The 18,489-nt window shown below is 33.8% G+C and overlaps 1 protein-coding gene across 10 annotated transcripts in view; it reads right to left on the reverse strand.

The window, feature by feature from the left end:
* LOC149800272 (kelch-like protein 5) overlaps positions 1–18,489 on the reverse strand; it is a 295,329-nt gene that overhangs the window by 51,744 nt on the left and 225,096 nt on the right. For all 10 annotated transcript variants that reach the window (XM_089959849.1, XM_089959848.1, XM_089959851.1 and 7 more), the window contains 2 exons: positions 9,832–10,028; positions 6,185–6,397 (listed from right to left, as the gene is read on the reverse strand). In XM_089959849.1, the coding sequence (XP_089815975.1) occupies positions 6,185–6,397; positions 9,832–10,028 (410 nt within the window). The remainder of the gene's footprint in view (positions 1–6,184; positions 6,398–9,831; positions 10,029–18,489) is intronic.

Raw genomic sequence — 18,489 nt, forward strand, 5'->3', positions numbered from 1 at the left:
TAGTGAACATTCTGCTCAGGTCCAATAGAAAAAGGTGAGGTTCTGGTTACAATGAAGATAAAATATTATGGCAGTTAGGTCAGTACAAACTTTTGGGGGTGGGTAGGTTAATGAAGCATAAACTAGAAAACAAACATCCCTTGCATACAGAATTTAACTTCAATCTTAGCTACATGACAATATTATTCTTTTTAAATAAATTGTTTCCTTTTTATCAACAAATATGTATTGTTTTTTAATTAGGTAGGGTCAGCAGTAAAAAATATGGTCAGTTAACACTTCATTCTTCAGCAAACTTCAGAACACCAATTTGGGAATTTTAAGTTCACTACAATATTTAGACCTACATCTTCATAATGTATGATAGCTGTGAAACTAACCATTCATACATCAAGTATGCATTTCATATGAATCCTTGATCACATTTTCAATTAATGTGCTAAAACTCTGATTGATGTTACATGCTTTACTTCTACTACTTATATAAAACAATGATTGGTCAATTGAAATGAGTTCACCTACCACATGATGGTGACCACTAGCTCCTAAACAACTAAGATTTCCACACCATTTAACTTTTTTTATTCTACTCCTTTACTTAATTTGATACAAACGATGTAATTAACATGAAAATACAAAGCAGGTCCATTTTAAATTGATTCTAACAATAAAACAAAGTTTTGCAAACAAGAGATCAAATCACAGATGGCACTTGATAAGGTTCTCACATAGGCATTGCTATGACAGACAATAGGCAATCATTATATTCAGAATACAAGAAGGTATATCGCATTTATGATGGTTAAACAGAATTAAAAGATTAACCTCAAAAAGTACAAATTTCACTTGACAACATTTATTAAATTGGCATTATTTCTTGAAGCATTACAAACAATACTGAGTAGGCATTAGCATAATTCTATTCATTTATATTTCATTTTATATTGTTAATTACAGTGAACCAAGATTATTTTTTTGTTAACTTTAAGAAAATACATGAATTATTAAAAGTTAAAAATTTCATATTGTTGATCTAACTTGAGGTACTAATTCATTTTTAACGATAAAACAAGCAATATATCAAGGTTTCATTTACCAATTTTGCTCAAAATTTTATTCAGCTAACTGGAGCCTATTTTTAGTATATTTTATAAAAACACATGATCTACATCTGCCCTCGCATTATAAGTGGGTTTGCTAGTTATCTGGGTAAGATAAAACGAGAGCAGTGTATATATTTATTAACGATTACTATCTCCTAATTTTGGTCCACTGGTTGTGGTGGTTATCATTGTAGCTATTATTAATATTATTATTATTATTGCAGTTTATCTATCAACTTACTGCTTGCTTTTGTAATTTGGTTTGTGCTCCTAAAATAAGGCAGTGGAAACAAGTTCGCTGGAATAATCCTAATGCTACCATTTCAATAACTAAAAAATAGTCAGGCAAAGGATTATCTCAGCTTTAACTGAAGGACCATATGTATCATTGATTCAAGTGTCCAGTGTTTCATTGTCAACATTGTCTGATGGTGTTTGGTTTTGGTCTGCAAAAATTTACTTGGACAGAAAGCCTTTTCTTTCTGGTCAATCTAAATACTGTTAAATTAATCAACCCATCAATTTAGGCCACCTGGTACGAAAATCAGTATCAACCAAATCACTAAAAGGTTCGTGTCTTAATTGTCTTTATATCTGAGATAACAGCTACAAAATAAGTGTATACCTAATGTATTTTGATTTTATCAATGAATGAAAAGAATTAACTGCTTTACTGTCCACCACCAGCACTTATGTAGTGCCTCACACTAAGCGAAAGGCTATGATGGTTAGCAAGATTAAAACATTTTATTGATGATTCTGTCTTTACAAAATAAAACGTATTATTATTATCAACTTGATACTGAAAGAAATTTTGGGGGCACAAACAATTCTCAATAACTGGGTCTCTGATAATGAACACAAGCCTGTCAATTATAGCAACTTGCAAGATTAAAACATATGATAGCAATTCTGATAGTACGAACAGTAATGGATATTTCTAGGAGAGCAGAATGAAAAATGTTTAACTAGATATAACAAATGAAGTGTGCATCCTCTGCCGATTTTTCTGCTTAGTGTATGGGAAATGGATATTTAAAGTACTACAGCAATACAATAGCAGCATTCACAAAATGTTTTCATATATTGCATTCAACTGTAAGTAAAAAAGGGCAATAACTCTTACCAACAATGTAGAGAACACAAAGATACATCAATATGTGAATTTTTAAATGATGGCCAAAATATTAACCAAGCTTAACAGCAATCCATACAAACTGCAAGACAAGTTTTGTTTACAAGATTCTGTCTTATACTGTATTCACCTGCAAAGGCAATAACTCCAACAATAAGAGACTTGAGTGGACCTAATATTGCTCATCTGGGCAGTTAATATATACATGTATGTGAGCGTGGAAATGCAAATTCGCACACACATATTGAAATCGTAAGAGAGGAAAAGACAAACCTGGTACAAAGATTTATAAAAATGGTACTAGCTACTGCCTCATTTGGTGCTCAGCATTAAGAGGTTAGTATTAGGACTGGTCGGCTGGTGTCAGGATAATGTGACTAGGTGGGAGATGATACTACATGTCTGTGACATGATGCCCCAGTACAAGACATCTCTATAAGCTGCCACACTTCAGACATTGTAGTGATATGACTGAAAAATTCTTAAAGCAATGTCAAAAATCCAAATCACATGCATAAACCTGGTGCACGGAGTTGCTACATTGTTTAATAATGTTGGTGTCATTAATACAGTATTAAAATTAGGATCACATTCTCAAACAAAATAGGTAATTTATGCAATCAGATTTCTCTCCTTGATATCTCCCAAGTTTGATCCAAATCAAATAAAAAGTGTGGCTTCTAGTTGTGGTATCATGATCATCGAATTAGACGCCTTATATTTCACCCATTATCGAACTTATCCAAATTCTCTGCGGTATACTCAATCCAAATTTGATCCAAATCATGAGAAATATGGCCTCAAGAATTAAAAAATTAATATAAAGTCATCCCCAAACATAAGATAACATGAGTAAAAAAAATAAGATAAAATAAAACATGGAATATTTTTTAAAAATTCCTTTTCTATGCCAAGATAAGACAGCAAACTCATCTCATAAAATAATGAAAACTAGATTGCAATATTTATTTTTACTCAATACTGGATTTGCAAACTTATTTTATTCATTTACTTAATAATTATCATCTTGTCAACTTGAAATCAGCAACATGCATCAAAACATTTGACAAGACGACTAGAGATCGAGCGCATTTATTTTTATCTAATTGTTTGTTGAGCATTATGTACATATTGGCATGCAAACAGCACTATGTACATATTGGTATGTAAACTGCACTATGTACATATTGGTATGTAAACTGCACTATGTACATATTGGTATGTAAACTGCACTATGTACATATTGGTATGTAAACTGCACTATGTACATATTGGTATGTAAACAGCACCATGTACATATTGGTATGTAAACTGCACTATGTACATATTGGTATGTAAACTGCACTATGTACATATTGGTATGTAAACTGCACTATGTACATATTGGTATGTAAACAGCACCATGTACATATTGGTATGTAAACAGCACCATGTACATATTGGTATGCAAACTACACTATGTACATATTGGTATGTAAACAGCACTATGTACATATTGGTATGTAAACAGCACTATGTACATACTGGCATGCAAACTGCACTATGCACATATTGGTATGTAAACAGCACTATGTACATATTGGTATGTAAACAGCACTATGTACATATTGGTATGCAAACTGCACTATGTACATATTGGCATGTAAACAGCACTATGTACATATTGGTATGCAAACAGCACTATGTACATATTGGTATGTAAACAGCACTACGTACATATTGGTATGTAAACAGCACCATGTACATATTGGTATGTAAACAGCACTATGTACATATTGGTATGTAAACAGCATTATGTACATATTGGTATGTAAACAGCACTATGTATATATTGGTATGTAAACTGCACTATGTACATATTAGTATGTAAACAGCATTATATATATATTGGTATGTAAACAGCACCATGTACATATTGGTATGTAAACTGCACTATGTACATATTGGTATGTAAACAGCACTATGTACATATTGGTATGTAAACAGCACCATGTACATATTGGTATGTAAACAGCACTATGTACATATTGGTATGTAAACAGCACCATGTACATATTGGTATGTAAACAGCACTATGTACATATTGGTATGCAAACTGCATTATGTACATATTGGTATGTAAACAGCACTATGTACATATTGGTATGTAAACTGCACTATGTACATATTGGTATGTAAACAGCACTATGTATATATTGGTATGTAAACAGCACTATGTATATATTGGTATGTAAACAGCACTATGTATATATTGGTATGTAAACTGCACTATGTACATATTGGTATGTAAACAGCACTATGTACATATTGGTATGTAAACAGCACCATGTACATATTGGTATGTAAACTGCACTATGTATATATTGGCATGCAAACAGCACTATGTACATATTGGTATGTAAACTGCACTATGTACATATTGGTATGTAAACAGCACTATGTACATATTGGTATGTAAACTGCACTATGTATATATTGGTATGTAAACAGCACTATGTACATACTGGTATGTAAACAGCACTATGTACATATTGGTATGTAAACAGCACTATGTACATATTGGTATGTAAACAGCACTATGTATATATTGGTATGTAAACTGCACTATGTACATATTGGTATGTAAACAGCACTATGTACATATTGGTATGTAAACAGCACCATGTACATATTGGTATGTAAACTGCACTATGTACATATTGGTATGTAAACAGCATTATGTACATATTGGTATGTAAACAGCACTATGTACATATTGGTATGTAAACAGCACTATGTAAATATTGGTATGTAAACAGCACTATGTACATATTGCTATGTAAAAAGCAGTTCATAACACCACTTGTGGGTGCTACATTTTCGGTACAGCAATCATGCTTTAAACAAAATCCTCTAGGTGGTTAATCGTTAGAGATTAATGCCATTTATTTTAAAAGACAACTTTCGAAGGAATCTCACAAGTTACATTATTAACAATGACACCTAATAACCTTAAAATCAGCAATATGCATCAAAACAAACACTGACAAGTTGATTGTTTAGAATAAGCAAACTCACAAACAGTCAGAAGCAAAGACCTGGAAGTCAGTGAATCCCAAATATGTACAAATATTATTTAAAATGTAACTGAGAAGTTAAAATATAAGTATCTATTCCTTGTTTGTTGAAACTTGCTTTAAACAGAAAATATTCACATTATCCCATCTGTGCAAGAAAATGCACGACTGCCCTTAACATTGACTGCAAGTTAGAATTGTGCCTATTACGAAACTTACTGCTTGTTGCAATGCCAGAATAACTATGAAATACTTTGTGCAGGTGTCCTTTTTATATAGGATACGTCATAAAAAAGTTGCATCATTTGACTGATACAAAAGTTTCCTTTTCTTTGAAGAGCGCCTGTTTCTACTAATGATGGAGTAACAAGCAATGTATACATGTGAAGCCGGAGGCTTTATGGAAAATAATGCAAGAGTGACCTTGACATTGACTACAAGTTGGAAATGACTTAAATAGATGACAGAAACTGTGGCTAGTTATGTAACAGAAGAAATTTGGTACAAATAAACACTAAATAAAGATGCTAGTGTATGTACTGTGGTGAGATCGCAGGGTATAAAGTGTTATGAAAGGAACAGGACTACTTTCTCCCTCTTTCTATTAATGTTTCTGGACACACTTAACGGTAGGCACTTGGAAAACTAGAGCTTCTCCAACCCGAATCGGAGGTTTTCCCTGGATTTTCCTCAGGCAAGTGGATTTGGAAATCCCTGGGCTTCTAGAATGGTTACAAGCTCAACCAATCTGATGCAAGAGCCATTGCCATTGTAATATCATCCATTATCTTGTGATGCCCTTGGAGTGAAATCAAAAGTACACCAATGTGCAAGCTCTACTGCTAAACTAATTTCAAGACTGTTTCATTAAAAGATGTCAGAATACTAACCTGAGGAGACAAAAGAGGTAGTCGAATGTGTGAGAAGAGCTTGGGGATGAATTTTTTTCGGTTCTGTAGGTCATGTTTGGCCCACATAAGCAGTGCCTGATAGATGATCTCCTCGTTTTGTACATTTAAATCATCGCTTGCCAGAAGTTTGCAGATCTCTTCTGGAGCCAAGATTAGGAATTCCTGAGTCTGCATCACTTCACTAAACTTCTCCTGTGCAGAAAAGGACAAACCATGAATCAAGATTGCCATGAAAACATCACCTTAAGAACAGTGTTGGATGTTATTATAATCATATAAAAGGTACAAATCTACGGAATGGTTAGGAACTGGCAACCTTTATGACTACTTCTGATATGCATACTTTACCATATTTCTTTCATAAATTGTATTCATAAATGAAATCTGAAATGAAAATCAGATGAACTTATAATGGGTATCAGTTTTAATAGCATACAAATAACTGTATATACTCATGTACAAGTTGGGTCCAAGTACAAACGAGACAGACCTTGATCTGCTGGTGCACTATGCAATGGTGGACCTAGGTCTATGTTGTTTCTTCTAATGACTAGTCCTAAAACAAAGTGCAAAGACCCAGCCAGATCTGCCAGAAATATGCAATGGCAGACCTGATCAGATTTGATACACGACTCTATATTGTACTGTTTTCTTTGGTACATTGAATATTACCGTAGCCATGGTATGTGAGAAAGCTTGCCAGTAGCTTCTCGTTGGTTGGTGGTTCTTTCCGGGATTTTTCCCGCGTTCTTCCTCCATCATTAATACTGGCCACCATGTATAGCCTATCGTGTGCTGAAAAATGGTGTTAAACCCTACAACAAGAACAACAACCATACCTATGCAATGATATACCCATACTTGTTACACTGAATATTACTGTACCTATGCAATGATATACCCATACTTGTTACACTGAATATTACCATACCTATGCGATGATATTCCCATACTTGTTACACTGAATATTACCGTACCTATGCAATGATATTCCCATACTTGTTACATTGAATATTACCGTACCTATGCGATGATATTCCCATACTTGTTACATTGAATATTACTGTACCTATGCAATGATATACCCATACTTGTTACACTGAATATTACCATACCTATGCGATGATATTCCCATACTTGGTACACTGAATATTACCATACCTATGCAATGATATTCCCATACTTGTTACATTGAATATTACCGTACCTATGCGATGATATTCCCATACTTGTTACATTGAATATTACTGTACCTATGCAATGATATTCCCATACTTGTTACACTGAATATTACCGTACCTAAGCGATGATATTCTCATACTTGTTACACTGAATATTACCATACCTATGCGATGATATTCCCATACTTGTTACACTGAATATTACCGTACCTATGCGATGATATGCCCATACTTGTTACACTGAATATTACCATACCTATGCGATGATATTCTCATACTTGGTACATTGAATATTACCATACCTATGCAATGATATACCCATACTTGTTACATTGAATATTACCATACCTATGCAATGATATGCCAATACTTGTTACACTGAATATTACCGTACCTATGCGATGATATTCCCATACTTGTTACACTGAATATTACCGTACCTATGCGATGATATTCCCATACTTGTTACACTGAATATTACCATACCTATGCGATGATATTCTCATACTTGGTACATTGAATATTACCATACCTATGCAATGATATGCCAATACTTGTTACACTGAATATTACCATACCTATGCAATGATATGCCAATACTTGTTACACTGAATATTACCGTACCTATGCGATGATATTCCCATACTTGTTACACTGAATATTACCGTACCTATGCGATGATATTCCCATACTTGTTACACTGAATATTACCATACCTATGCGATGATATTCTCATACTTGGTACATTGAATATTACCATACCTATGCAATGATATGCCAATACTTGTTACACTGAATATTACCATACCTATGCGATGATATTCCCATACTTGGTACACTGCATATTACCATACCTTTTCTGACGCATTTATCAGGTTTATTCACGTCGTATTATGGGAAAAAAAGCATAATCAATTCAGAAGAAGTTTACAAATAAACGGTTTTTAATTTTTATTACTCTTTTAAGTTCAGAATTTTATGATGTTAACATATAGGTAAGGATGGTAAAAACTTAATTATATTATGGAACTACTGAAAATGTCAAATATTTTACAGCTACCTGTATCTTTCTCCCTCTCATAAATTATTAGTATCCTGATTGAATAGGAAACCAAATACAATAAAGCTGATCAATTTGAAAACAGACTTAAAATTTCCATTCATCCCATCAATGTAGTGTATCTACTTGCTAAATAAACTGAGTCCAACATAAACTCTGATCTGTTTGTGTAGTGTATCTACTTGCTAAATAAACTGAGTCCAACATAAAGTCTGATCTGTTTGTGTAGTGAATCTACTTGCTAAATAAGTGGAGTCCAAACAACATAAACTCTGATCTGTTTGTGTAGTGTATCTACTTGCTAAATAAATGGAGTCCACCATAAAGTCTGATCTATTTGTGTAGTGAATCTACTTGCTAAATAAGTGGAGTCCAAACAACATAAACTCTAATCTGTTTGTGTAGTGTATCTACTTGCTAAATAAACTGAGTCCAACATAAACTCTGATCTGTTTGTGTAGTGCATCTACTTGCTAAATAAGTGGAGTCCAAACAACATAAACTCTGATCTGTTTGTGTAGTGTATCTACTTGCTAAATAAAATGAGTCCAACATAAAGTCTGATCTGTTTGTGTAGTGTATCTACTTGCTAAATAAGTGGAGTGCAAACAACATAAACTCTGATCTGTTTGTGTAGTGTATCTACTTGCTAAATAAACTGAGTCCAACATAAAGTCTGATCTGTTTGTGTAGTGTATCTACTTGCTAAATAAGTGGAGTGAAAACAACATAAACTCTGATCTGTTTGTGTAGTGTATCTACTTGCTAAATAAGTGGAGTGCAAACAACATAAACTCTGATCTGTTTGTGTAGTGAATCTACTTGCTAAATAAGTGGAGTGCAAACAACATAAACTCTGATCTGTTTGTGTAGTGTATCTACTTGCTAAATAAACTGAGTCCAACATAAAGTCTGATCTGTTTGTGTAGTGTATCTACTTGCTAAATAAGTGGAGTGCAAACAACATAAACTCTGATCTGTTTGTGCATTTTTCACCATCAAACAACAGTAACTGCACAAACCTAAATCTGCCAGAAAATTATTTTTATGGCAGATACTGGGTATGGTTATCCTCCACTTATAAGCAAGTATAAACTTTAAATTTTGTAATACTTCTATCTAAATACATGAATATTTATATCTCTATTTTTTAAAATAAATTCAAGCTCTGTCATCAAAATATAAAAATCTATCACAATCAGGTCTCTTGAATCGAAATTACTCTTACCAAAGTATTTCTTGAAAAGGACTTCATGACATGAAATGACTTGCCAAATCGTCTTGCAAATAAAACATCTAATTTGTTGTGAAGTCAAACTTAGGCATTTTTTCAGCATGGATTAAAATTCAATACTGTACATGTATTAAGACAATGCTGCACATACCGTCACAAAATTGTTGGCCACTTTGAAGAGGTCTGTGCATCCCTGGGCATCAGCAAACTGTCGGATGCCAATACAATTGGAGGGATGGAGCTGTTTCATAAGGAAATTACAGCAAGCTTCCACAACCTCGGACAGCTGTAGCATGCAAGCTGTAGACAGTAGACTCTCAACTGTGTCCTCTCGCAAGTCAATAGAACCTGCCACAAAAAAAAGAATGGAATAGAATTTGTGACTTTATAAGTGATGGTACGTATATATTTAAAAAACAAAACAAAAACAAAACAAATAAAAATGTACATGAAAAAACACAAAGCAATGGCATTATAGCCCAAGTACAAAACAAAGGGATAGAGGAAAGCTTTTATATTTTCAAAGCACATAGTGGGGAGAGGCTACTGTCTCATTCATGGGAAAATTGCATCATTTTACTGTTGAGTCAGATGCATGCAATCCACCATCCACCCTCCCCACCCCCATACACACATACCAATTTATATATCAGGGACCAAGCTACTGCTTTAGTGGCTGGGAGAACAGTGGATATTCCATCTTGATCAACCTCAAGACACCGACTTTTATGCCAATTCACACAAAGTGGATTCCAAACACAACAAAGCATCACCATGGACTGGGGTAAAATGGGAAGGCAGTAGTAATTTTATATGTATGAACTGTGTTGACTAGTATCAGTAACAATGTGCTCTTGTTCTCTATTTTGCTTGTTGGAATAGTAAACAGTACTTGTGAGCAACAAAATTAAACAAGAGCTCCTCAAAGGGACTAAATGTCTACAGGTGAAAGAAGTTCCAGGAATTCAGGAGACAACCATTTCTTCCCTGTAACAGTTGAGTGTTGAAACTATCTCTGATACTCTTAAGTACTAACATGGTTTTGAAATTAGCTGCTATGGTACAAATAGTAGCACCATTTTCATTTAGGGCCAAGTGGACATCATTATAAGTCCTCTGGTGAAAAGCCTATGTCATAATGAGGGGAAAATGGCAACAAGATTTCTGTAGAGTTGTCAGCTTTTAAAACATTTTTCATAGCAGCCATATTGGAAGTATGACTGACACCATTTTCATTTAGGATGGACTAGGTATCATAAGAAGTATATTGGTGAAAACCACATGTTAATCCATTTATGAGTATCAATAAAAAGACTCTGAATATGGCTGCTGTGGCAGCCATATTGGACATCAGATCTGCAACATTTTCCTTCAAGACCAGAATGGACATAATAAGAATTCTAGAGAAAACCCATCTATAATATGACTTTGTGTTCAACAATATTTTTAATATGGCTGCCATGGTGGCTATACTGGATGTCTGATCAGCAACATTTTTATTTAGGATCAGTCTGACATGAAAACATGTCTTTTAGTGAAAATCTCATGTTGATACAACAAAACTTTTCAAGATGGTTGTCATAGTGACAATTTGGACATCATATTGGCACCATTTTTATCTAGCACCAACAAGGCATATGAAGTCTTTTAATGAAAGCCCTATATAGGTATGACTATCCATTTAATGAAAGCCCTATATAAATAATGACTATCCATTTAATGAAAGCCCTATATAGGTATGACTATCCATTCAGGATTTTAATGAAAGCCCTATTTAGATATGACTATCCATTCATGATTTTAAGGAATGCCCTATACATATATGACTATCCATTTAATGAAAGCCCTATTTAGATATGACTATCCATTTAATGAAAGCCCTATATAGATATGACTATCCATTTAATGAAAGCCCTATTTAGATACGACTCCATTTAATGAAAGCCCTATACAGATATGACTATCCAGTCAGGATTTTAATGAAAGCCCTATTTAGATATGACTATCCATTTAATTAAAGCCCTATTTAGATATGACTATCCATTAATGAAAGCCCTATTTAGATACAACTCCATTTAATGAAAGCCCTATATAGATATGACTATCCAGTCAGGATTTTAATGAAAGCCCTATTTAGATATGACTATCCATTTAATGAAAGCCCTATTTAGATATGACTCCATTTAATGAAAGCCCTATATAGATATGACTATCCATTCAGGATTTTAATGAAAGCCCTATTTAGATACGACTATCCATTTAACGAAAGCCCTATATAGATATGACTATCCAGTCAGGATTTTAATGAAAGCCCTATTTAGATATGACTATCCATTTAACGAAAGCCCCATATAGATATGACTATCCATCAGGAATCAGGAACTTTCTATATCACACACCTAACTGCAGTTTGTAAGGAGTAATCAGTATTTAAAAAAAAACAGATCCTGATCTGGTGGCACATAATGTGATGACATGTTCGGATCTATGTTGTTTGCAGTTAGCAGTAAGCATATCAAATTAAATTTGTGTACCTCAAGTGATTTTTATTTAGTCATGCTTTCATGTGCAAAAAGTTTTAAAATCTTTCCTTTAAAATCTTTTCTTCAAACAAAACCTCGTCTAGCTCAAGTAAGCTTTACTTAAATGCAGGATATTTGTCAAAAGTCTACATAAAAGAAGAAAACAATTTGGTCTAAGGTGGTTCAATATGAACTAAAGAAAAATCATTGATTGAAAGTACATGAAATGACCTTGTTTTATGCTGGATTCCTGAACCAACTTGTAAAATTAAATAAAAAGAGCCATGTAAATACATCAGTTGTGATCAGATACTGAAACTTCTCATTTAATGAAGAAAATTCATGTTTTTAACTAGGGACATACAGACAGACAGAAAGAGTGACAGTATACAATGCAACTGAAAGTTAACTGCAAGTTGTGCAATCTGTGGAACAGTGTAGTTAACCCGACAGTAACAATACCACTGTAGATTTTTTTATTATCAGTAATTACATCTGGTTTTAGCTGCTAAAATCGATGTGGGAAACTTAAGTCACACCAAAAAAATTTTGAACTAAGCTCACTATTTTGTGACATACTAGCACAGGGACATGTACACAGCCTTCTCCAATAAAATACTTTCTATGCCTGCCCCTGTAAATAGTTATCTATGTAGGAATTAGTAGGGCATGGTTGAGTTCACAGATTTTTGGTCAAGTGTTCTCAATGAAGCTGAACAAAGTATGATTTTGAACTACATTTACTGTGCAGAAACCATTATTTTCTTATCAGACTTCAAAGACCTCTGACCTTTGACACTTAGACTCCTTTAAAAAAAAAAAAACTATAGATTTCTCTACTATAAGCCATCCACAAGATATGCTCAAGAAACTTCTGAACAAATGTTATTCTGCAAAATCCATTTGTGTGCCTTTGTCTGCTGTGTTGATATTCTGACAAATGAATTTTCCCATAATTACACTTATAATGAGATTAAAGTACCTTAATTTACCTTTATCTAGACAAAATAGGAAGAAAATCTGACTTGTCAAGCTTTATTTAATTTCATCTCAAACATACATAGTTTAAGTTACAAACCATTGTGGTCATCATACAGAGCTAGATATCCACACAATCTGGCACACACTGACTGCTTTAACAAAACTGATCCATGAGCATTCCAAGACTCTACTTTCAATAACACATGATTCTATTATCAAAATATCAATATGGAACCTTGGCTGGCTAGACAGGATGCTGACTGATGCATAACTTTATAGAGTGACTGATGGAGGAGTTCTGCACCTTCCATAAATTTTACTAAGTTAAATGAAAAACCCAATTTCACAAATGTTTCTATTTCATGCATTAAAATAAATATCTTAATTATTATTCAGAAAAGTTGTGCAAAATAAGTTGTATTAATATTCTGAGGATGTTTCTTTTTTTAAATAAATATCAATTTTATGTCTGAATTGACATATTCCTATGTCTTGGTCCATAAAATAATTTGTCTACCAGAAAAAAATGCACAGAAACCATATTAAAAATGACAGAAATTATACTAACAGCCATTTTCTAAGCAGTGTCTCCAACTTACAGAACATGGGGAAAAACAGTGCATCAGACCTAAAGTACATGGGAAAAAACAGTGTATTGGACTTATAGTATGTGGGGAAAAACAGTGTATCTGACTTATAGTACATGGGGGAAAACAGTGTATCCAACTTGTATTACATGGGGAAAAACAGTATATCCGACTTGTATTACATGGGGAAAAAACAGTATATCCGACTTACAGCACATGGGGAAAAAACAGTATATCCGACTTACAGTACATGGGGAAAAAAGTGTATCTGACTTGTATTACATGGGGAAAAACAGAATATCCGACTTGTATTACATGGGGAAAAACAGTATATCTGACTTACAGTACATAGGGAAAAAAGTGTATCCGACTTAGAGTACATGGGGGAAAAGTGTATCCGACTTATAGTACATGGGAAAAAAACAGTGTCTGTATCGGACCTAAAGTACATGGGGAAAAACATTGTATCAGACTTGTAGTACATGGTGAAAAACAGTGTATCAGACCTAAAGTACATGGGGAAAAAAACTGTGTATCAGACTTGTAGTACATGGGGGGGGGGGAATCCATCCCTAATTTGTTTAGATTAAATAAAGGGCGGATATAAACACTGTTTGGTACTTTAGGGATTAATTAAGAAATTTAACCAAAGAAAAGTAAAACAAACTCTGAACATTCTTCAGAAGATGTGTTAAAAGTTCATGTCAATCATGTTGAGAGATATATAGTCGGAAGTGGGTGGTATTTCCTTATTGTTACTGCAAGGCAATAGATATGCATTAACCATACATCCACTTTTTTTGTAAAGACAATCATCACATTCTTTTAGATTGAGGCTACCAGCCATTCAAACCTTTTAGATGGAGGCTACCAGCCATTCAAACCTTTTAGATTGAGGCTACGAGTTATTTAAACCTTTTAGCCGGAGGCTACAAGTTATTTAAACCTTTTAGATGGAGGCTACCAGTCATTCAAACCTTTTAGATGGAGGCTACAGAGTTACTTGGCATTTTGTAACAAACAACCTTAAAAAAGCCTGTCAGCATTCATTACCATTTAATATCTTTAAGATATCTAGGAAGAAAGAAAATATGTGCCTGCCAAAAGTTTGATTAATCTAAAAGAGAAACTGTAATACAAGAGTGAAAACCACTGACTGTAGAACAAGGCTTTATCAACCAAAATAAAAGTATGAAAAAAACAATTTGGATTAAACAGCAACTGAGGGCTGCCCAATATGTCAATCTAGCATCAACAAAATTATTTTTTTCAATAATGTAATTGCTAATACAGTTGTACATTATGGAGTCTAACAATATTTTTAATCAAAAAAATGTTTTCTATCAATCAAAATAATGAAGTAATTCTTTATTTTACATTTTTTTCCATTGACAACCTAACTTGATATGCACCTATTACCAATTTATTGAGGTTTGATTTTGAAGCTTCAGCGGTTCCAGGTTGAAGACTTTTACGGACAAGTGGTCAAAATAAATCAGCCATTGATTACATATGCTGTACACTATAATGATACACTTGATTTAAGATCTTGGTAATGGAGACCTGAGATGTAGAGCTGAAAAACTGTTGGATTTGGTCCGGTGTTTGATGCCACTACATGACAAGTAGGTTTCCCATTTGCTGCAGCGATTTAAGTGTACTGCCCAACAGTGTAAATAAAAAAAAGATTTTAAAAAATTGACTTTAATAATGTTCACAGTGTAGAACATTGGTCGTTTTCCTTAATCATAAAAACTTTCATCACACAATTTCAAAACTCTTGACTAGAACACAAACATGGAATGTAAAAGTTTTTGACAATCTTGATCAAAATATACTTGGAATTTATGCCAAACACAAAGTTTCAATAAACAATATGTATCATTAAGACTCATTCTGTTGATCAGGTATGGAATCTGTACTCCCTATTGTACAACCAAAACCCAACTCCACAATGAGTAGAATCGGACCTTCAATCACAGTCAACGCAGCAGATGATACTGCTGTTCAATCGTAAATCGTAAATCTATACTTAATATTTTGAGTAATAAATATTGTTCCAAACATGGAAACATTACTTTAAACTAACAAATGGAACCTTTTCATTTGTTGTTTATCTGACCGCCTTAACTTTAAATTACCCTATATCTGCTGCATGCCCTGAGGATTTCAGCTGAGTTTGACAAGGGACTGTTTACTGTTCATACACACAGTAAGTGTGTGTGAGTGTAATTTGGATTTTTACTGTAGCTTTAACACTTTTTCAGTCATATCACTACAATGTCTGCTGTGTGGCAGTTTATAGTGATGTTGATGTCTAGCACTGGGACATCATATGTAGCAGCATGTCCCACCCAATCACATTATCCAGTCACCAGGATGGCCAGTCCTAACACTAACATCTTAGTGCTGAGTGCCTAGCAAGGCAGTTGTTAGTACCATTTTTATGTTTTTGGCATGACTCAGCTGAGTTCCAACCCGTGACCTCCAGCATTCAAGGCAATGCTCTAAACACTAGGTCACCAGAGCAGTCACACATACACAAGCATCCAAGGCAATGCTCTAAACATTAGGTCACCAGAGCAGTCACACATACTCGAGCATCCAAGGCAATGCTCTAAACACTAGGTCACCAGAGCAGTCACACATACTCCAGCATCCAAGGCAATGCTCTAAACACTTGGTCACCAGAACAGTCACACATACTCCAGCATCCAAGGCAATGCTCTAAACACCAGGTCACCAGAACAGTCACACATACTCAAGATATATTATGGTGGTCAAGAAAGATGATGCTTTTTTTTTTGTTAAACATACTTTGCAACTAAGATTCCTGAAAATCGTGTTTTTCAAAACATGACCCAGTTGGGGGGTCGTTTTTTTTTCGTTTGATACAGCGTGTTATGGCAGATTTGCCTTAATAGATGCCAACAGTCAAGGATATTTTTTTTTAAAAAGTTATTACAAAAATCTCAATGGAACATTGTGTAAGGCAGCTTCTAAATGTTCATCTTTTTACCTAGTGGTACATGTCTTATATACTTAACAATGTGTTTTAAAACTTTATATTTAGAATACAATTTCGATCTTGAACTGTCTGATAAGATCTAGAGTACATTTACAACTTTCTGTTTTGCTTTCAATGTGTATTTCAAAAAACCATGACATATAGGTAAGTTGTCCAATTTTGTTCTGTTACAATCACTCATTCATCTAAATTGGGAGCCCGGAATTTTTTCTTGCTGAAAATTTCTTATTTGTATTAAACATGTAAAATTGACAGGAATACTACATTCTCCTGATGAAAATCAGTTCTTTAAAGAAATGGTTTCTTTTCTTCATCTGTCTTCTTTGAAACTAGTACAAATTCAGTTAGTCATTGTGGTAGATAAAGATCGTCCTGATTTTATTTTTAAAATTCAAACTTTCTTAAAGTGTTGACACGAACTACTTCTATAAATAAAAATCAAGCATGGAATGGTACTATTTAAGAATTTAACTCAATATTTTACAACATTTATGAATGGCGAGAGTGTTATCAATTTTCAATCTACAAAACCTGGTAAATCCAATAAAATATAAAGCCTGAAAAAAATCAACTAAGTATGGAAGGACAGAATTTAAGAATTTAACTATTTTGCAACATTTATGAAGTGAAGAATAGCCATAATGATAAATCCTGCAAAGTATAAAATCAAAATTTTACCATTACAAATATGCAAAGAAATAATTATAAATCGAGAAATAAATGACAGAACTCTATTTTAACCATTGTTTTCATATATTTATAGAACTAATAAAAATATCAAGAAATAAATGACAGAACTCTACTTTAACCATTGTTTTCATATATTTATAGAATTAATAAAAATATCAAGAAATAAATGAAGCAGTGAATTTTAACCATGTATGTTTTAACCATATATACAATCCTTTCTTGAGACTTGTAAAAATGTAGCAGCTGCCTCGCTTGGCACTCAGCATTAAGAGGTTTGTGTGAGGACCGGATCGACCTGGTGTCAGGATACTGTGACTGGGTGGGACATTATGCTACATGTCTGTGTCATGATGCCCCAGTTGCTAGACATCACTATAAACTCACACTGCAAACTTTCATATGACTGAAGAATTGTAAAAGCTATGATAAAAATCCAAATCACACTGACACACACATACATACATACAAAATCCTTTCTGGGTAGAGCCTAGAGTGGCCAAGTTATCTACGGTGCTCCCCTTTAGTTTACACTGACAACTCACCCCTGTCTGACTGAGTTCAAATCTCAGCCAACATGGGTATGTGAGAAAGCTTGCCAGTAACTTGGCATGGGTCCTTGGTCTTTTCCTCTACCAATTATACTGGCCCCACGTAAAGCCTCTCATTGCTGAAAAATGGCATTAAACCCATAACAACAACAATAATCCTTTTTTGTGTTCTGCACTAATAATAACTTGAAGGAATTTTCTGCATTACAAGATGTGATTTTAACCCTTTCAAAATGACTGTTACAAAGGTTTGGTAAACACTGTAATTATTTATACCTGAATATATTTGGAATGTGAATATCTGTCCAAAGAACACAGTTAAACTACATAATATTTGTTCTCTGTCACATCTTATTTCACTCTGACACCTGTTTGACATGTTTGTAGTCATAAATGTGCATATGATGTTTGTTGCCATACTAATTGTATGTAATTCACTTCAATCTTGAGTTT

The sequence above is a fragment of the Sinohyriopsis cumingii genome, chromosome 5 (assembly GCF_028554795.1).
Source record: "Sinohyriopsis cumingii isolate HCF-2022 chromosome 5, ASM2855479v2, whole genome shotgun sequence".
Taxonomy (NCBI): domain Eukaryota; kingdom Metazoa; phylum Mollusca; class Bivalvia; order Unionida; family Unionidae; genus Sinohyriopsis; species Sinohyriopsis cumingii.